This window comes from Nanorana parkeri, unplaced genomic scaffold (assembly GCF_000935625.1).
Source record: "Nanorana parkeri isolate BGI_ZX_2015 unplaced genomic scaffold, ASM93562v1 scaffold474, whole genome shotgun sequence".
NCBI classification, from domain to species: domain Eukaryota; kingdom Metazoa; phylum Chordata; class Amphibia; order Anura; family Dicroglossidae; genus Nanorana; species Nanorana parkeri.
The window spans coordinates 832,917-854,152 of record NW_017306742.1 but is presented as its reverse complement, the minus strand read 5'-3'; the positions used below and the strand labels follow the sequence as shown (position 1 = coordinate 854,152).

General features: G+C 45.9%; 1 protein-coding gene across 2 annotated transcripts in view; it reads left to right on the top strand.

The window, feature by feature from the left end:
* BMP7 (bone morphogenetic protein 7) overlaps positions 1-12,033 on the top strand; it is a 52,148-nt gene extending 40,115 nt beyond the window's left edge. The window contains exons 3-7 of one of the 2 annotated variants that reach the window (XM_018560675.1): positions 102-250; positions 7,757-7,954; positions 9,020-9,096; positions 9,238-9,348; positions 11,705-12,033. In XM_018560675.1, the coding sequence (XP_018416177.1) occupies positions 102-250; positions 7,757-7,954; positions 9,020-9,096; positions 9,238-9,348; positions 11,705-11,854 (685 nt within the window). In that variant the 3' untranslated portion in view covers positions 11,855-12,033. The remainder of the gene's footprint in view (positions 1-101; positions 251-7,756; positions 7,955-9,019; positions 9,097-9,237; positions 9,349-11,704) is intronic. The other variant, XM_018560676.1, reaches the window with a different exon arrangement.
* Positions 12,034-21,236: the final 9,203 nt, after the last annotated feature.

Genomic DNA, 21,236 nt, shown 5'->3' with positions numbered 1-21,236 from the left:
GTCGAACGTCGTGCATGTGTGGGGGCCTTGGGTGTTGGGTACGTGCTTTAAAACATGTCAGCACATGTCACATTCTAACTAAGCAGTTCATGTCTCTGCAGGGATTCGGACCTATTCCTGTTGGATACCCGAACAATCTGGGCTGCAGAGGAAGGCTGGCTGGTGTTCGATATCACAGCGACCAGCAATCACTGGGTTCTCATCCCCCAGCAGAACCTGGGCCTGCAGCTGGCTGTGGAGAGCGGTGATGGTAAGTGGTTGGCTTGCTAAAGGCCAATAAATGTGGAATGCTTAATCAATTATGATTGGATGGTTGTTTCTGTTTTTAACCCGTCACCTGCATTTTCTGTGTGTAGCTACACTCCAGTAATTAAAGGCCTAGAAATACATACACTGAGTGGCCAGATTATTATGACCACCCCATCAGTACTTCGTTGGGCCGCCTGGTGACTCCACGAGATGATGAAAGGTGATGCGAGGAATCTGACACGGCACTGTTGCCCTTCTGTTGTTTTGTACCAGTCTTGCCCCTCCCCCGTTCTGCCCTAACATTGACTAGTCGCTGACGGCCACAATTCGCACGTTCAGACCCAGATTTTCGGCTGACAGTCCGGTCTTTAAACACTTTAACAACAGCTGCTCTTGAACATGTAACGAATTCTGCTGTTTTGCTGATACTCGCTCCATGGCTCCGAGCGCCAACAATCATCCCACGTTCAACGGCTGTTACATCGCGTTGTTTCCCCGTATCTTCAGAAACAAATCAGTTCTACTGTCGTGGTAACCAACCTGCTTCCCTATTTATAATGGTCTGGCCCTCTAGCAACTTCAGCGCCAAATTATAGCTAATTTGCCTACAAACGTCAGGTGGTCATAATAATCTGGCCACTCGGTGTATAGGCACTGTCTACCTGTGACCCTGCTGAGGACAACTCTGTCTGCGTTTTCCCCGGCTGGACTTCTGAACAGCTCTACCTTATGTTATTGAGATTAGGAGAGAGGAGGAGTTCTGTAGTCTATCCAAAGAAAACTCAGACAGGCCTGACAACACTGCTTGGGGTTTCAGTGTAGCATATGCAGCTGTTGTCATTACAGGAAGTTAGGAGCTCACTGGGCTTCTGACATCATCAACAGGTATTTGTCTGTACCCCCAGCATTTCATGGAGGATAAAACATGGGGAAATGTGTATGTATCGCAGGTAATTGATGAATGTCTTTTTTTTTTATTGTGCCAAGACATACTTATTAAGTGTCTGAAAGCGTATTACCCCTGTGTACGTGTACTGCATGCAGGATGAAACATTTTGAGGCCAGTTAAGTTGGTTTTAGGTGGAGCCAGGAAACCAGAGGCATCCTCCCAGTATAATGTCACTTAATTAATCTAGGTCACCTCCCACGCTATTAGAGACGGACAGTCAGATCATCATTCACCCGGGAACGTGATATTCTGCTTAATCCCGGCTCGCTGAGGACGCCTCACCCTTTGAGAGGCTGAAGAAGCTTGAAATGTCCTGTTGTGAAGTGCCAACTTCTTTCAGGAGTAACCATAACACACTTAAAGTTCTTAAAGGGAAATGTATCAATGGCTGCATTAGCCAAGATGGGTTTTGCAATGAAAGTGAGTTCCATTGCAGCCATTTGCAGTGCATAGGGTGAGGTCTTCGGCCTCCTTCCACATTATTTGGTGCCGAGCCTCCTCCCAATGTTCAGGTGCTTTTTAGCTGGGCTGTAGTGGGCTTAGGGAAAGGGCGGTGTCTGGACCAGGGAACACCCTAGCTGAAATTCAAAGCTTCTGGGTCACAGCAGGGCAGCCACATGCATTAGATCCTTGGTTCTCAACTGGTGGGTCGTGACCCAAAAGTGGGTCGCGACCCCGTGTTCAGTGGGTCGCCGTGTGCCTTCTACTTTTCTAGGTGAGAGTCTCTCAGCCTCCTCCTAGCGCAGCATTGTCAGTTCTCATGCAGCACAGCCATTCAGAATGTGCTTCCTGGCACCGAGTGCCAGCTTGAGGTGGGGTTGGCTGGAGCTATGGCCACGAGGGACCTCCATCCATACGTGCATTGCTTACAGCTCCTTCACGTGCCAGAGGTGCCTGGACCGGGGTGACCTCACATTCTGGCTCCCGTCACCTCTACAGGGCGCGCAAAGGGAGTCACAGCACAGCATCCCAGCACTGGACCCCAGGCTGAGGATCCACTCCAATTCTCGTAATGGCACCCCAAACACACCTCCCACCCACAGTTCGATCACCTGCACCGGAATGCACGGTACCGCAATGCAGTGCGTTCCATTGCAGTGCGACTTGGGTCACGACTTAATAGCCAAGGACAAATATGGGTCCTGAGGTTACACAGGTTGAGAACCACTGCATTAGATGAATGCCAGGATTAAAAAAAATATGGCCGGTAATTTGTGTCCCCCAATATTTTAATTTTTGACAGCAGAGTGCTGGAATATAACATGGGTGCAAAAATTGAAAAAAGGGCCTCAGTCATGAAGGGGTTAATCTGTTTCCGCCAGCCGTATACATATGTGTGGGCTTTAATGTTGTGATGCTAGGTATAGGACTACAGCCCGCACCACTGTTTTGTGCTACCAGTGTGTTTACTGGGCCCCAGCTCTGTGACCTCACTGTCACCAACAGCTCGCTGTCATTGTTTACCGTTAGTAGCTGGTTAGATGGACTCCGGATCACTGTGGCTGCCAATCAGAGTGATCACATGCAAGCCCAGAAAGTGCCTCCGTCATTCAGCACCCTTTAAATTCCTAGCAGGAGCAGGCGTAAGGGGTTAAAGTGTATTTTTTAGACTTGTTTTTATATCATTTTGGATAGAAAACCACTGTCAGATTTTTTTGTGTCATCCACTCTATTTGCCCTGGTGACCATGATGACGGGAAATTCAAAATGTTATAGCTGTCACCAGGAAAACCCAGCTGTCACGGGAAATCTTCCAGTGGGGACACCAGTGGTGACAGCGGTCTAAGAGGTCATTTCCTCCTCAGACAGATGGACAGATTTCCTCTAACTTCATGTTGTATCTCCAGGACAGGAAGTGAAGGAAAATCTACCCAATTAGATAGGGTAAAAAAAACTTGCCTGGGGTTCTAACTAGTGATGCACCGCTACCGATACTAGTACTCGCCCAAATGCTCCGATACCTAGCACGAGTACTTCCTGTATCAGGAAGCCGGGCAGCGCATCATTACACGCTGCCCGGTTTCCTGATTGGCCAGGAAACGGCTCCATGCTCTCTCGTCACTTGTCGGCCAATCAGGAAGCCGGGTAGCATGCAATGACCGATTGGTCAGGAAGCTAGCAAAGCCGGGCGCCGTGTAATGACGCAGCGCCCGGCATTCTGATTGGGCGGGAAGCCGGCGTCATGCTCCCTCGTCATCTCATGAATCATAATATTAAGAAAGTGACCTTAAAGCATTAGTTTGTATTGCTTTAGAAAAAATGTGACCTGTCTCTTTAAGAAAAAGTATCGGTAATTAGTATCTGCGAGTACTTGATCAAAAGTATCGGTACTTGTACTCGGTCTTAAAAAAGTGGTATCGGTGCATCCCTAGTTCTAACCCTTCCCTACTCTATCCGAAAAAAATAAAATGGCCATCAATGTACCCTAATGGAGATCTCCACTCGTCAGTAATGGTTGCATCATAAATACTAATTATGCCCCCCCCGTGAGGGAGCCTGCACTGCCTGAGTGAGCATCACCCCCTCTCTCTGTGTTCTATACAGGGAAGCTGTGACGTTATTTAAGGATTGATGTGAGCAGGACGCACTTAAGATCACATGTGTTCTGTGCTAACCGCAGCAGATAAGGATCAGTAAATGGCGTCCGGAAAGCAGTTAAAAGTTTTTGTTTACTCATAAAAGAAAATGGAAAAAAAGAAAAAATGTCTGGAAAGGAACTAAAAAAAAGAAAAGAGAAAACCACTTGAGAGGCTGTGTGATAATTACCTAGGCATGCAAGACACGGCAAGAGGGGAGAAATGTCTACTATTCTCTGTTGTGCAGATGTCAGCCCCATATCATTATACAACATCACCAGACCTTTCCATACCTACCTTATGCTTTTCTTCACAAATCATCAAATATTTTTGATTCCAGCCAGAGTAATGACCTGAAGTCTGACTGAATACTGAAGCCTCTGCAGAATTCCCTTGGACTGTTTACAGAATGGTGCCCAAAACTGGAGTCCAAATCACCTAGTTACATGGTTGATTGTTAGTCCATTGTCCATTTCATCCAAGTCCGTCATGTTCAAGCAAGCCCATTGAGTTTACCTAGGCCTACTGTGTTCCACCATGTCCATCGTGTTCAACCAAGTCTATCGCGTTCAACCAAGTCTATTGTGTTCAACCAAATCTATTTCATTCAACCATGTCCATTGTTTTCAACCAAGTCTATCATGTTCAGCCAAGTCCATCGTGTTCAAGCAAGTCCATTGTGTTCAACCAAATCTATCTCATTCAATCATGTCCATTGTGTTCAACCGAGTCCATCATGTTCAACCGAGTCCATCGTGTTCAACCGAGTCCATAGTGTTCAACCAAGTCCATCGTGTTCAACCAAGTCCATCGTGTTCAACTAAGTCCATCGTGTTCAACCAAGTCAATCGTGTTCAACCAAGTCCATCACGTTCTGCCAAGTCCATCACGTTCACCCAAGTCCATCACGTTCACCCAAGTCCACCGCGTAACACCATGTCCATCATGTTCAACCAAGTCCATCGAGCCTATCCATGCTTTTCTTCAGAAATCATCAAATATTTTTGATTCCAGCCAGAGTAATGACCTGAAGTCTGACTGAATACTGAAGCCTCTGCAGAATTCCCTTGGACTGTTTACAAAATGGTGCCCAAAACTGGAGTCCAAATCACGTAGTTACATAGTTAGGTTGATTGTTAGTCCATTTCAACCAAGTCCGTCATGTTCAAGCAAGCCCATTGAGTTACCTAGGTCTACTGTGTTCCACCATGTCCATCGCGTTCAACCAAGTCTATTGCGTTCAACCAAGTCCATTGTGTTCAACCAAATCTATCTCATTCAACAATGTCCATTGTGTTCAACCAAGTCTATCGTGTTCAACCAAGTCCATCGTGTTCAACCAAGTCCATCGTGTTCAACCAAGTCCATCGTGTTCAGCCAAGTCCATCGTGTTCAGCCAAGTCCATCGTGTTCAGCCAAGTCCATCGTGTTCGACCAAGTCCATCGTGTTCGACCGAGTCCATCGTGTTCGACCGAGTCCATCGTGTTCGACCGAGTCCATCGTGTTCAACCAAGTCTATCGCGTTCAACCAAGTCTATCGCGTTCAACCAAGTCCATCGTGTTCAACCGAGTCCATCATGTTCAACCGAGTCCATCATGTTCAACCGAGTCCATCATGTTCAACCGAGTCCATTATGTTAAACCAAGTCCATCGTGTTCAACCAAGTCCATCGTGTTCAACCAAGTCCATCATGTTCTGCCAAGTCCATCACGTTCACCCAAGTCCACGGCGTAACACCATGTCCATCATGTTCTGCCAAGTCCATCACGTTCAACCCAAGTCCACGGCGTAACACCATGTTCATCGCGTTCAACAAAGTCTATCGTCTTCAACCAAGTCTATCATGTTCTGTCAAGTCCATCATGTTAAACCAAGCCCATTGAGTTTACCCAAGTCCGCTGTGTTCAACCAAGTCCATCATGTTCAACCAAGTCCATCGTGCCTATCCAAGTCCATCGTGTTTAAGGAAGTCTGCTGTGTTCAACCAATTTTTTCGTTTTCACCCAAGTCCATCATGTTCACTCAAGTCCATCAAGTTTACCCAAGTCCATTGCGTTCAACCAATTCCGCTGTTTTCAACCATTTCCATCTCGTTCAGCTAGGTCTATCGAGTTCAACCTGGTACATCATGTTCAGCCAACAGAAAAACTTAAATAAAATGAAAACCTCCACACACTCGCAGTTGATCCAAAGGAAGTCAGAAAATACTTATAAAGCATGGTCCAATTGGTTCCATCCATCCTAGATCAACCATCTCTGGTGTTATTACTTATAATTGTAAGTAGCCAGTTATATTTTGTGCATTTAGAGACCTAAACCATCAGATGGTTTTATCTTCTTTTTTTTTTTTGTACATCCCAAAGTTTTGTGTGCAAAATGCCCCTGAACTTGATGGAAGATATGACTACTCCCGGAAGCGTCAGTTCCCTAACACAGCCCCTTCCCTCTTGCATGTCATAGCCCTCTCCTCTCTTGGCAGTGTCTGGTTATGACTGTGCTGGCCCAACTCTTCTGCCCCTCCCTTTACCTCTCTGCATAACCTTTTATGTAGTTGCTGAGGGAGGAGTAAAGGGTAACACTACAGAGTGTCACTTGAGTGACCTGCAGGGGCTGCTGACATCACTTCCAAGATGGCGGCACCCAGCAGGGTGGCATGGGATAGTTTTTTTATTTTCTATCTAGAGCGGAGATCAGCTTTAAGCCTGTAAGGGAGAAAAGTTTCAGAGTAACACAACATAAGTTGGCAGATTTTGTTTTGCTTGTTTGGGAGAACGCTCATGCGGTTGAGATCTGACCAGAAATATCTCTTCTGCTGAGAACATTCAATTATAAAACGGCGTCCGCGTCCGGCCTGATATATTGATTGCAGCCCCTCTACACGGGCGCGTCGTCCGCATTCCTCATCCACCTATCTACTGCAATCTCAGCACGTGTTGAGCAGGCAGAGTTTGTTTGCCCCGAGGTCTGGATCACCTGAGGCTGGAGTTTATGTTCCTCCTGAGAAATAAATTGAGCGCGTACGTGCGTGCGTTTTCTTTTTTAATAGTCTTTCTTCTTAGGTCTTGTTCTCGTGAACTCTCTTTAACCCTACGATATGGGAAAGGGCGGAGGATTTTTTATATAAGGTTCACATGGTAATGTCATTTCAAAAGTTGTGTTTCATTGTTTTCAGTTCTGCATCTTTTGTTAAAGTAACATCTGGTGATCCTGCTGTGAATGTCCTTGTTCAGGCACTTCCTGTTAAAGGGTGTCTCCTAATTGCGCACCTACGCTGTCACCCTGGGCAGTGAGCTCCGGATTGTGAGCGCTGGTGATGTCTTTTGAATCCAGTGCTGGTAACGTCTTCTCTTCTTCTCTAGTATCGCATGGCTGTTACTGTCACTATGAGCACCATTGTGCTAAACCGGTCATAACGCTGTATGGTGTGCACGCCAAAACCGTATCACTTAACTGCGTTGTCACCCAGTCACACACACCCTGGTGGGGGCTACAAGCGGCTATTTCAACACACATCATTACAGGACCTTATACAGCCACATGGGGTTTTGCATGCTGAAAATAAATGAATAAAAGAGGTGAAATACTTTTCTTTCTTGGATAAAATGGTTGCCGCTAGGGCTGGCCACATTACCAAAAGCCTAGGCGTTTGGTCACATGATTTCTGAACGCTGCTCCTCCCCTTCAGCAGAGTACATGCAAAGATTTAAGTTATGGCAGCAGTCCTGGAGGGAGGCTGGAGCAGTGTTTTCTCCAGGAAAGGCAAGCTGACCACACGCATTGTACAGTCTTCAGCTTTACAAGCAACCATCTATGTGTTCCTTAGATAGGCAAAATCATGAAGTAGATTGTATAACAAGATTGTAACGCGTGTGTGTGGTCAGCTGTTTCTCTACACCGAGTTCCCAATTTCTCCAGATGGCATCTTGCTGCAAAGACGCCCACAGATTGTGTACTGACTTAATATGCTGTTTATCCCACAGGGCAGAGCATGAACCCCAAGTTGGCGGGTCTGATCGGGATAAATGGACCACACAATAAGCAGCCCTTCATGGTGGCATTCTTCAAGGCCACTGAGATCCACCTGCGCAGCGTACGGTCCACCGGGGGAAAGCAGCGCAACCAAAACAGATCCAAAGCGGCAAAGAACCAGGACGCCCTGAGAGTGTCCAACGTCGCAGGTGAGAGTCATGGCTGTTATATCCAGGCGCTGTTAACAGGTCCTCCATTTTAGTTTAAAGCCCACTCTTAACCGTCTTCCCTAACACTTAACCTTCCCCCTAAATTTACATGTAGACTAAACACTAGAGGTACAAAAACAAGCATTTCATATATTCTTTAATAGCCACAATGGATATAAGTCCACTTTGTGTGCACCAAATGCCTTCGTTGCTGTGACATTATCACTGTATGGTACTTAGCCTGTGCAGAGCTGTGGGAGGGACCCAGCGGGCCTCACCCACTACACTTACTAAAAAGATCAAAACAAGACTAGGCATTCCCTTATATTCATTTACACTTATCTGTATGAGATAAAGTTACTTAGACAGTCCACACCCGCTACAGGAGGAGGCGGAGACAAGACAAGTCACCCTGCACAAGGAGAGAGAGCAGCAGTGACCGGTCTTTATAAAAGGAGGGTGGAGACAAGACCAGTCACCCTGAGACAAGACCAGTCACCCTGAGACAAGGCCAGTCACCCTGCACAAGGAGAGAGAGCAGCAGTGACCGGTCTTTATTACAGGAGGGGGCGGAGACCAGACCAGTCACCCTGCACAAGCAGAGAATAGCAGTGACCGGTCTTCCTACAGAAAATTCCTGCACAGAGAAAAAGTACAGGAGTAGTTTCACGCTGGATTACTGCACAGGTATGGCAAACAATTCACAAGGGATACCGAGATTCAAGTAAAAATAGTACACATAGCTCTTGTGTTATAGTGTATATATTTGTTTAGCTTCTGCTTTAAAGTGGACTTAGCATCAGAAAGGGGGTGGGGAAGTGACCTAGATGTGTTACTTAACCCCAGCAGAGAAAAGTCAGGTCACCGGTCTGGCTGTGTCAGTTTTTGGACAAAATGACAATTCCGTTGGCAGGTAAAAGAAGAAAAGCTCCCATGTAAGTTTAAGATGTATTTCCTTGTGTGGTTGGAGCTCAGCTTTTGTCCTCAGGAGGCTCAAGAAAGGATTGTGTGTAGGTGACGTGGGAGACCCCTTTAACATCATCCGCCATTGCTATGTCTCTCCAGAAAGCAGCAGCACAGACCAGAAGCAAGCCTGCAAGAAACACGAACTCTACGTCAGTTTCCGGGACCTGGGATGGCAGGTGAGACTACGCTTGTTATTATTGGTTACTGCACTTGGCTTCCAGTTATTACTGTTTTCGCTGCTTTCTTGGATCAGCCTCCTTCTGTATCATGTGACCGTGGTCTTGATGGGTTTTTTTATGCATTTTTTGTCTCCTTAGGATTGGATTATCGCTCCAGAGGGTTACGCTGCTTATTACTGTGAAGGTGAATGCAATTTCCCGCTAAATTCCTACATGAATGCAACAAACCACGCCATCGTTCAGACACTGGTAAGATCATCTGGGCTGCTGGTATTATGTGAGTGGGGATAGAAGGAAAGGGTTCTTTACTGTACAGGCAGTGCACTGTATTCCGTAGGAGCTGGTTCTTAGCCGACTCGGGAGATTGGTTGCCAAGAAGGGCTGGATGTGTTTTTAAATACACAACATATAGACAGTTGCTAATATTTAAAGCTGAATTCCGGGCAAACGGCTAAAAACCCAGATGAAGCGCATATAGGAGCTGTGACGGACAGTTTCATCTGAGAACTGGGCTCCTTCACAATAAAAGGACACCCCCCGCTTTTATAAGTGTGGGGTGGGAGCGTTCAGACTTCTCGGCACTCTGGGCAAGGGGGAATCTCAACGCCTGGTTTCAGAGTGTTATGACATAAGGCTGCAAACTGAAATTTGCTCCCAGGCTCTGATTATCCATTCTGCCAGAATCCCCTCCAAGGCAAGTGGATTTCTTCGCTGCCCTAGGTCAGCTCCTCTCTCAGGGGTCAGAGGCAGAAAGTTTTCAGGGGTTCTATTCCAACCTGTTCACCGTCCCCAAGGCCAAGGGGTAGGTTACCCAGTTTTTGGAGTTGAAGATCCCCATCAGGTTCCTGCAGGTCCAGAAGTTCCATATAGGAATTCACCCACGTTGTCTGTCCATTTTCTTTTCCTCTGTAGACATCAAGGATGCGTATTTATACTTCCCCAGTTTTCTGGCTAACCATCGCGTCCTGCATTTTGCTGTGGGCACCTAGAATTTCCAGTTTGTTGCTCTTTCTTTGGTCTGTCTTCAGCACCATGGGTTTTCACTAAGGTGATGCACCCTGTCTTGGCCAGGCTTCAGGGCAAGAGGATCCCCATAGTATGTTTAGACCACCTCATCCTCAGGTCAGTGTTCTATTGACCAATATCCAGCGTACGTTGTAGACCCTACAGAGCTTTGGATGGATCCTCACTCTCCCGAAATACACACTGGAGCCGTCCCATGGCTTGGAGCACCCGGGCTTAGTCTTGTACGGGAACTCCCTGCCTTCATTAGAGACACAGAAGATTTCTGACAGAAACTGCACATATATGATTTTTGAAGATGGAAGTTGGCCACAATGGACATCTCATCACTTTACCCAACTTGGCCAGTCTTGCAGCTGTCGAACATTTCCTTTTACTCAAAGGAAAACAAGATGTTCCCGCAGCTTCTTTGCTCTGTTGCCTTGAATTTGTCCTTGAAAACAATACGTTTACTTTTGAAGAACAAACAAATGCGAGGGATTGCCATGGGGAGTTTGGCCACGCCTTGTTTGCAAATCTCTTGGTAGGATATCTTAAAGATTGACATATATACAAATCTGCTCTCCTCATAAACCATGTGAAGGTATGGATGAGATATATAGATGACATCTTCATTTTTGGGACAGCGACACCCAGGCATTTTCCGTAATGGGTTATTCCCTGGCATTGTGTTTAATCCTGCTATATCTGAACATGAGAATGCTTTTCTTGATGTGCTCATCACAATACATGGTAACAAAGTTTCCACATCCGTATATACGAAGCCCACTGATAGAAACACACTCTTACATTATCAGACCTCCCTAGACCGGTATTGCACCCTGCTTCTTGGTTTCTGGCTTTGCCGGCATGTGACTTCACAGAAGAAGGAGGGTGCGGGTACCTTCGAGACCCGTCCTGATGTCGGGGAGTAGTTTCTGTGGCCTTTACGGGCTCCCCAACCTCGTCCCACCTGGGGTCTCTCTTTGGGGGAGCCCCTACCCTGTACTCGGGGGAGCTGTTTTGGCAGGTCCCTGAGGAGAGGGGTCTGCTGGCCTTCGGGTAGGTGGACCTAAGTCGTCCTTGCCCCTGTCAGGAGCCTTTTCCCCCGGGGGGTTCAGAAAATCGAGGCACTTCCTCATTGGAGGAGGTCTAAAGCACCCTTGTGCACTTTTTTTTTAGTGTATTGTGATTTCACGGTTCACTTTTTTTGTTCGCAGGGGTGAAGTTTGCCTTCAATGAACGCGTCACGGACCTTTAAAAAAAAAAGTAGTGGGCAAAACTCTTCAGAGACGGGAGTTTGCTGGAATGTCCTCAATATTGCTGGAACAATAAAGTTGTTTTTATGCATAATGAAAGAGCATTGTACAGATTCCTATTATGGTACGAGGAGTGCATGCTGTGTAACTAAACTTTGGTCCTCCATCTGTTGTGGAACTACGAATCCCATTAGCCATTGAAGACTCTGACAGCCACAGGCATGACTCCCGGAGGCAGTTATATGATGGGATTTGTCATTTCCCCACAGCTGGTCGGCCGGAGTTTGCCTAAACCTGGTGTAACTGAACATTCTTGATAATACTTTATTATTTCTCCTTCTTAGGTTCATTTTATCAACCCAGACACCGTCCCGAAGCCTTGCTGCGCCCCCACTCAGCTCACAGCCATCTCCGTCCTTTACTTCGATGACAGCTCCAACGTCATCCTCAAGAAATACAGGAACATGGTAGTGAGGACCTGCGGATGTCATTAAAAGCATTCGCCTACGGCGGCCATTTTAAAGCCTCGGCTGCAGCCGGCGCCGTTATGTGCGATCAGACATGCCGGACCAGACATCCTCTCGAGGTCAGAACTTTAACTTGTATCATTCCACAACCAAAAGAACATCTGTGTTCAACCTCACAGCCTGGCTCCTGGTTCATACCCAATAACCCTGGCCCTGCCCTGTCTCACACGGGAGGTCAATGAGGGCCACAAAAGTAAACTGCACCTGCTTAGAAGGCTTGTGTCACTCCAGTCGACGTGGATGTAACTGACAATGAGCGGCTCTTTTTTTCCTATAGCCATCCTGCTTACCGCCTCTAGATTAGTCTGGAATGTCGCCGTCCCTCTTATCATTGTTGGTTCAGATCTGCGCGGAGATCAGAAATGCCCTGCTGACATAACCGAGAGGGCGCTTGGTCCAGAGCAAAGGATTCTGGGCAAACGGAATCTCAACCAATGAAAACAGAGCCGCTCTGTTCATTGTGGCATATTTGTAATCTGTTTATTGAGATCTGGACGAGCGAGGCTCGCGGCCTTCAAGGTGTCTGGCCAAAAGGAACAAAATGGAGTCACTCGGATTATAATTATACTGTTGCTTCATAAGGAGCGGCCACCCTCTATCCCCAATCCAATGGACCGGCACGGAGTTACCCGTGAAACATACGGCTGACCTCGCGGAACGATCTAGAGAAAGCGCTAGATGATTATTTTGATAAGGTTGATTTGTTTTTTTGTTTGGTTTTGTCAGAAGTCACAAAATGTTATTTTTTTTTGGGCAAAATTCTGTGGCGAAATAAATCAGTTTTGTTAATACCACAAAAGACGCATATGGAGTTCAATGGATGCATCTCAATAACCAAAACGGGTTGTAGTAGCCAGAAAGGGTTTTTTTGAGGGGGGGGTGAAGGGGTTAGGTCAACCAAAATCAAGTTTCTCCATCCTCCATGGAGGGACACTGGAATTCAGAAAGATAGTTACATAGTTTGTCAGGTTGAAAAGAGACACAAGTCCATCGAGTTCAACCTATACAGTTGGGTTATACTGCCACCTACTTGAGGTTGGGACACTGGCAAATAGGAAAACTGTGGGGTGGCCCCAGTATAACCCCTCCTCTACCCAGTATATCCCAGTTTTCTGCTAGTGTCTTAGGAGGTTGAACACATTTTCTTTAGCTCTACTGGAAAAAGTATTTCCAGCTCACGTGGCTTAGATCTTTAGATCTGTCAGTGACTATTGCCCACCCCTCGCTTGGACATCCCAACTGTTTATGAATTTCTGTGTCCTCCATTAGACGATGGAAAAAATACACTTTTTGTACTCACTGTGAAATCTTTTACTTCTAGTCCATTGTGAGACACAGGTCCCACCCCTCTGTATTTCTCGCTGTCCCTGTGTATTGCTTCCTTGCAAAACTGAGGCATTCTGGGTAGAGGAGGGGTTATACAGGGGCTGGCTTACAATTCTCCTTTTTGCCAGTGTCCCAACCGCCTGTGGGTGGCAGTATATCCCAACTGTTTCTGAATTCCTGTGTCTCTCGATGGACTGGGAAGAAAAAGATGTTATGATAAGTGCAAAAATCCTCTAATTTCACCTTTTGGATGGATATTGTTTAGCTGAATTGCCCACCGGCTTACTATCCTTACTGGTGAGGCCTCTGCACCTAAATTGGGAATTGTCTCTCTCTACTGGGTCTCTATAAGGGTGATGTCACCTGTGGGGTCACTGAAAGCTATAAGAAGCCGATGAGTAATTGTATCTACCAATGTCCACAGTTTTGGGTGGAATGGCCCAATAAAGTGAATCTGTGCTTTGACGTCCACACATAAACCGATTCCTTTTGGTTCCCTGCCACTCTGTTCTGCTCTATGTAAGCTTCAAGCTGTAAGGTGAGTGGCCCAATGCGGTCACATGGAGTGAGTCACGTGCTTCTCCGTACCGGTAACTATAAGGTATTTCCTGGCAGGAGAAGGGAGGTAAAGGTAAGTGTGCCCTGCTGGTGATGGGAGGGTTAAAACAAACCTGACTGGCCCTGCCCCTTTCATTCATTGGATTTCAGTTTTTTCAATCACAGGGGCTCAGCATCACATGTGGCCATTACCTAGGACAGTCTGCATGCAAATGCTGTCTTCTTAGGAACAACCGCTCCTTCAAACTGACATCCACCTAGCAAAATTTGCATAACTCCTCCGAAGAGCCAGCCCACTGCTTGCATCAGGCTTGAGGGCTCTTGATAGGAATACTGAGGCAGATTGGTGTGATGTTTTCAGGAAGCTATATACAGCCCCCTCCCACCAGCCATGATCTGCCTTGCATTGCACGAGAACCACCGAAACCCAGCGATGTAGGGTTGCCACCTGTCCAGAATTCACCCAGACAGTTCGGGTTTGGCATCTTGTGTCTGGTTTTCAGGCCAGCTGAGCCCCAGACACATGGTGTCGCAATTTCAGGCAGACAGGGGCAACCCCAGGGTCCTGGGGATGAATGCATGAAGGAGGGCCCTATGCTTTGTGGGTACAATCCCGGCAGAGCTTTTCTTGCTCTTTCTCCTGGCTTCCTTTCCCCGCGCTCTCCTCTATATTCTCCAAAAAAACATTGCCGCACACAGCGCTTGAGTGTTCGGGTTGCACTTGAAGAAAAGGTGGCAACCCTACAGTGATGACATCACAAAAATAAGGTATGTGATGAAAACAGAAAGGTTTTATATACAAATGAATTAGCATATTGATGAGGGGGGCGGGGGGCGAAACCAGGGAGGGCAAAAGCTTCCCCCTCACTGTCTGTCAATAGGACAGAAAGTGAGAGCGATAGCAGAGGGAGAACCTGACAAGGAATCAAATCCTTATCTACCGTGTGTGTCAAAGTAAAACATTGTGGATGGGGTTTCTCTTCAAGGTGACTTTAGTTCCCATCTTGTGTTTGACCCGGGGCCCCTCTGTACTGAGCGAGGGAAGCACAGGGGAATCTTGTGAACACTCTCTTTACACTTGCTACCAGTGACGTGAGTTACGGGGGATTTAAGAACACTTTGTGACCTGCCCTGGTCCCCCTCAGACGCCATTTACCCACCTCTAGCCTAATCCCTCGGCCCACCAGACCCCGGCAAATAATGATTGATGACGCGGGAAAGGTGACTCTTAAAACATGAGCCGCCCCTCGACCTCTCAAATCCGCACCAGATGTTTTACTAAAGTCTCTGGCAAGAGGAATTTCAAGGGTGACCCCGGAGCACCAGCCTATGGCAGAGCCGGGTGAACGTCAAGTGTGTTTAGTCTTTTTTTCACTAAATGTTGGGGTTTAATAAGGAGTTGCGCTAATATTGCGCAACATAAAAATTTGCAACTACCACCATTTTATTCTATAGGGTCTTGGCATTCAGAAAATATATAATGTTGGGGGGTTTTAAGTCATTTTCAGGCCTAAAATGTGGAATATAACATGGGTGCAAAAAATGAAAAAAGGGCCTCAGTCATGAAGGGGTTAAGGGCCCATTAAGAGCTATGTGTGTGTGTAGAGGTGCACTTTTTTTTTTGCTCTGGGCAGGTACATTGTCATGCATCATCATGCGTTATTAAAAAGGCATTTCTTTTGCATTTTAACATTTGGAGTGGATAGGGTTGACAACCATTGACCAAGGCTTGTTAATACAAGATGTCAACGCACTTATTTGCATGTTCTATTTGTTCTGTTGTGTTGCCATTGACTTCTATTGGCCTCCCAACACATTAAATGCCAAAAAAAACAAACATATTTTTCTGATCACACTACAGAACAGAAATGGGAACAGGTGCTCTTTATATTATGGGGAAGTTGGACGCATGTATTTTGCATCGTGTGCATTAGAATGCAGCAGTGTAAATGGGCCCTTAGTCGTACGGTCGTCACTGGAAGAGGATTTTTGGGGTAATTTCCTTGCGTTTGGATGCATCTTCTTTAACTGTCTGTTGTGTGTCTGGGCCAGGACGTGAGGGCGAACTTCCCCCCTGGGAGCCAGGGAGATTGAGTCGAAAGAGAGAGTGAAGGTCCGCTTTTAAGACCGCCATACTTGGCTTAATTTGTCTCAGCTCAGCCCCAGCCAGTGTATTCAGGTAGCCATGGGCGGCTATCGCATTCAGCACCCATGGCTACCTGAATACACTGGCGCTGCCGAACAGTGACTGTACCCGTATCGGTCGCAGTTTGGTCCAAAACGTTCCACTTGGTGGCCAACAGGGCCACCAATGGCTCAAATTTCAGCCAATTCAGTGGGAATCACATCCAATTTGGGCCTACCTTGATGACGTAGTTTTGGACTTGCCGATTGGCAACATGGCAATGTCATGCCGATAGCTTTCAGTCCGTTATTAGTGACAGAATCCTCTTCCAGATAAGACAAATGGAGTCTCCGAATAAGAGACCATCCCTGAGCTTCTTCCTTGGAGAGGTTTTGACAATTCCTGACCAGTCTTGGAGCCCCCATTGGGCCCTTTTTTTGACCCGGCTCTGTGTAAAGGGCTGTAGCTGGGAGCTGACAGGCACTCTACACGGTGTTTATCCTTACGCGGGCTGAGTTACAGATGTCACCAGCTGTTGGAGGGAGCGGAGAGAGGGGGATAAATGAGATTTGTTTACTGCACAAATATTTCTGCGATACAGTCACCGCAATAAAAGGCGACCGGCTACAGGGAAATGTCCTGATATGGGCCACACACGGAGGGTCATTATGAGTGCAGATCCACCTGGACCCTCGACGAATAGCCAAAACACGTGCGCTCCAGACTTTTATGAACTTATTAATAGAGTGCTGGGGATGTTTTTCTTTTGTTTTTTTTAAAGGAAAACAATTTGGTTTAATGGAAACAAAAAAAAATCAGCCTCTTCCTCTCCTTAAAGTGAACCAGCAGCGTTTTGACATGAAGGGCAATGTGACAGGTTCCCTTTCCTGAAACTCCACTGCAATATGGCAGCACACAAAGCGAATCATTAGCCGCAGCCAGTTTTGTATGTGTCCAGAAACGGTGTCTCTGGATGCAAATTGACTGTGTGCGGGGCAGGTCAGAGTCCCTAATCACCAATAACCAGGGGTGTATCTACTGCAAGGCAAACTAGGAATTTGCCTAGGTCGGCACTTTCCAGGGGGGGCGCCAAAAAATGCTGCCCCCAAACCAGTTAGGAAAGAGAAAACATGTTTTTTATTAATTATTCATAAATTACTTTCGCTGTATCCCGCGACTAACAGGTTATGTAAAATGTCTTTAACAGGAAGGGGTGGGACTAATTTAGATTAGGGATGGGGGGGTGGTGCTAGGGTTTAGTCTTGCCTAGGGCAGCACAAAACCAAAATACACCACTGCCTATAACCACTCAGATGAATGATTACTTGTGAACAGCGGCAGCACCAACCATTGGTTTGAACAGGAGATAAATCTGGCTGTGCTGCTTCTGGCTACGGACACTCACACACTGTGTGCATGCTGAATCACAATGGCTGCTTCCAGTGTGCATAAGCCATTCCCTGCAGCAAAGAAAAACCACCTTGTGTGACTCAAATCACACTGGTCCTGCTTCCATTTGACAGTGCTGGGCCAATCACTGAAGACCTGCACTGTCACGTGCTCCTCCATACCCGGACGTGCTGGGTATTTTCATAATTCCCTGAATGGAGAAGTGGGGGAGCAGAGATAACCGTGACTATGGCTGGATTCCCGTCTCTCCACGCGCATTTCTATGCCTTTTTTCATGTTATCAACAATAATGTTTAGCCATTGTCATCAGTAGGCGCTGTAATGTGTGTAGACAAGGCACTTCAACTTCCACAGGTGCTAACTACAGCCATTTAAATTGAAGGAAAACCGGAGTACATTCATTGATGTGTGTTGGAGCGCAAAGAGGTGAAAGGAGTTTTGATACCAAAGTATCTATTTTGTGATCTACGTAGGTCTTTGATAACAAAGTGTTTGTCTTTTGATACTATAGCCCCTGTCTTCTAATGCTAAGGTCTCTGTCTTTTGATGCCAACATATCTGTCTTTTAATACTATGGAATTCATCTTTTGATACTAAGGTCTCCATCTTCTGATACCAAAGTTTCCTTCTTTTGATAGTAAGGTCTCCTTCTTTTGATACTAAGGTCTCCTTCTTTTGATACTAAGGTCTCCTTCTTTTCATACTTAGGTCTCCTTCTTTTGATACTAAGGTCTCCTTCTTTTCATACTTAGGTCTCCTTCTTTTGATACTAAGGTCTCCTTCTTTTGATACTAAGGTCTCCTTCTGTTGATACTAAGGTCTCCGTATTTTGATACTAAGGTCTCCGTATTTTGATACTAAGGTCTCCTTCTTTTGATAGTAAGGTCTCCTTCTTTTGATACTAAGGTCTCCTTCTTTTGATAGTAAGGTCTCCTTCTTTTGATACTAAGGTCTCCTTCTTTTGATACTAAGGTCTCCTTCTTTTGATAGTAAGGTCTCCTTCTTTTGATGCAAAGGTCTCTACTTTTGATAGTAAGGTCTCCTTCTTTTGATAGTAAGGTCTCCTTCTTTTGATACTAAGGTCTCCTTCTTTTGATAGTAAAGTCTCCTTCTTTTGATACTAAGGTCTCCTTCTTTTGATACTAAGGTCTCCTTCTTTTGATACTAAGGTCTCCTTCTTTTGATGCTAAGGTCTCCTTCTTTTGATACTAAGGTCTCCTTCTTTTGATAGTAAGGTCTCCTTCTTTTGATACTAAGGTCTCCTTCTTTTGATGCTAAGGTCTCCTTCTTTTGATACTAAGGTCTCCTTCTTTTGATACTAAGGTCTCCTTCTTTTGATAGTAAGGTCTCCCTCTGTTGATACCAATGTATCTATATTTTGATACCAATGTATTCGTCTTTTAATACTTGGGAATTGAAATAAATCCTTATCCTGGACTTTAGAAGTGGAGTGGTGCTTCTCTTGTCTACCTTGTCTGCAGGTTTATTTTTGTTGTCGCTGTTCCTGTTTGATTCTCTGCATTTGGTCCTGGTAAACATTATTACAGGACTAGAACTGAGGGAGAATGATAAAGTTGAGTTATCGCCAGAACAGAAATCGAAGGAAAATCTTCTCATTGGGACATCTGTTTCTTTGTCTAAGAGGGGATTTTCCCTCACTTTGAAGAGAATTCATCTGACTTCCTGTTGTATCTTCAGGACAGGAAATGGAGAGAAATCTTGCAAATGGGAAAAAGAAGATCAATCTATTTAAACCACCCCCCAAAAAAAGTTTTGGATTTAGATATACTTGTTAGCTGTTATTATTGGTGAGTCTGGTTCCTGTACCAACAAGTGTCTTTGTTTCCCTGATTAGCCAATCAGAGCCCATCTATTTTTCCCCCAGAGTAGAGGTGAGAATAAAACTGAACTGTGATTGGTTGTTTTAAACCATCATATGCTCCTTGCCTTTGGTTATACTAAATGCCTCCCATTGCCGTTGTATTTTTCGAGTTGCTGTAGTGTGTCACGGAAAAGGTCAAGTTGTGTTCGGAGTCATGAGGGGCTGCAGTGGTTCATGGAAGCCTCCTGTGGTTAGAGTCACTTTGAATTAGTTCCAGAGATGTGAGCTGCTGCACGAAGAAAGGTCACAGGGAGCGGGGTGGACGAAGGGGGAAGAGGGGGGTCAGAGTACTGAACCCAAAACAATCCAACAGCAGGACTTTTTTTTCAAGCTGTACAGAATAATATGTAATCTTCTTAAAGGAGCACTCCGGGGTGGCAAGAGCTGTGGATAAAGGTGTGCATTGTAAAGGTCTAAAATCTAAAGCTGCAGCCTTGATTTACTTTAGTCCTCCGTCAGCTGGTTGTTGGGGAGACACTCCATGGAAGTCTATGTGTCTGACAACCAATGCCCAAGAGGCTAAATGACATGTAAACCCCTTAACAATGAACTTGCCAGAAACCTGTTGAGCTAAAGACTTCTACTCACTACCTTCTCTGGCTGTTATCAGTTACATGGTTCCCAGTTCTCTCTGTAGGCTACAGAATATAGGGGGAGGTATCTATAGCCCTGTCCTAGGGTGACAACGCCGCTCTTCCATATACATAGTGCTTTAAATGTTGTCACTCCAGGACAGGAAGTGTGTTATTGGCAGGATCGCCAAGCAAAAATCCAGATTAAAATAAAACTAATGCTACCAGCACATCTGAGGACTGGTAATCTGCAATATATTACATTCGTGTTCTTCAGCTCGGCTTGGCCAGATCCTGTGAGTAAAAGCCTGGCCCCCCCTTCCCCTTACTATTGGCAGTAGCGGAAGAGCTTGGGTGTCTAACTATTCCAAGTCCAAATGGACTTGATTTTTTTTTTCTCTAGAAGGCTGGAATTCCACTTTAATCCATTGTATCCTTCTCAGAGACCAACCAGTAGTGTTAACATGTATTGGATGCAACCCAGGCCCGCGTCTAGATGGAAAGAACGTTCCGTTTGACGTCCAGAGAGCAAGTGATGATTAAATGGTCCCATTTCCACCCAGTGTGCAACTGCCTAAAATAACACGATTAGCCGTAGGCCAGCTTGTTATCTCTTCCCCGTGGTATCTCAGGTATGAGGACGCTGTCAACATTCAGGTCTCATGGGTGCCGCCCCATCTCGGGGAAAGAATGCGCAGTGGAGGGCTGAAACACACTCCAACTTTCCTTCAGCTCGCAAAGATCATTAACTGTTCCCTGGCCCTATAGCCCATGTTGGGGCAAGGTTTTTTGGGGCACCCAATACGAAAAGGCCAAAGTGTGCCCCCCCCCCCAATGAACTGTGAACTACTTCAGCAGCATAGAATGCCCTTTTTATGTGCCCAAGGTGACCACCTCTTCTGCCTACCCCTTGGCACGGCCCTGTCTATACCTGCTGTGCTTACTAGACATGTGCACTGCCAAAAAATTTGTTTAGTTTCGTTTCGTTTTAAATTCGGATTTGTGTTATTTCGTTTTTCGGGATTTGGGTGTGAAAGTCAATTCGCATTCGGATTCGGACGAAATTTGGTAGCGGTAGTTCGAACGTTCGTTTACTTTTCGGTTCTTATTCGTTTCGTTCGTTCGTTTGCAGCAAAGTGATATTTGAGGGGGAAAATGTCACTTTGCTCCAGCGAACGAAACTAATAAGAAACGAAACGAACGTTCGAACTACTACCCAATTTCGGAAACGGAAATTCGGATTCGCTTGCATTCCATGTCTGGAATTCGGATACATCCGAATTTCAATTTGGAACGAAACGAATCGCACATGTCTAGTGCTTACTGAGCTGAAACTAAACTCTGGGCACCATGGTTTGAGGGGTTGGTAGTTGGTTACATCTTCCTGGTTGCAATTTGGTTTTTAATTTCTTCATATGTCTCAAAAAATGGGCTTTTATTTGTTCCTGACATTGCAGCTCCTGTTGTAAGTCAGCC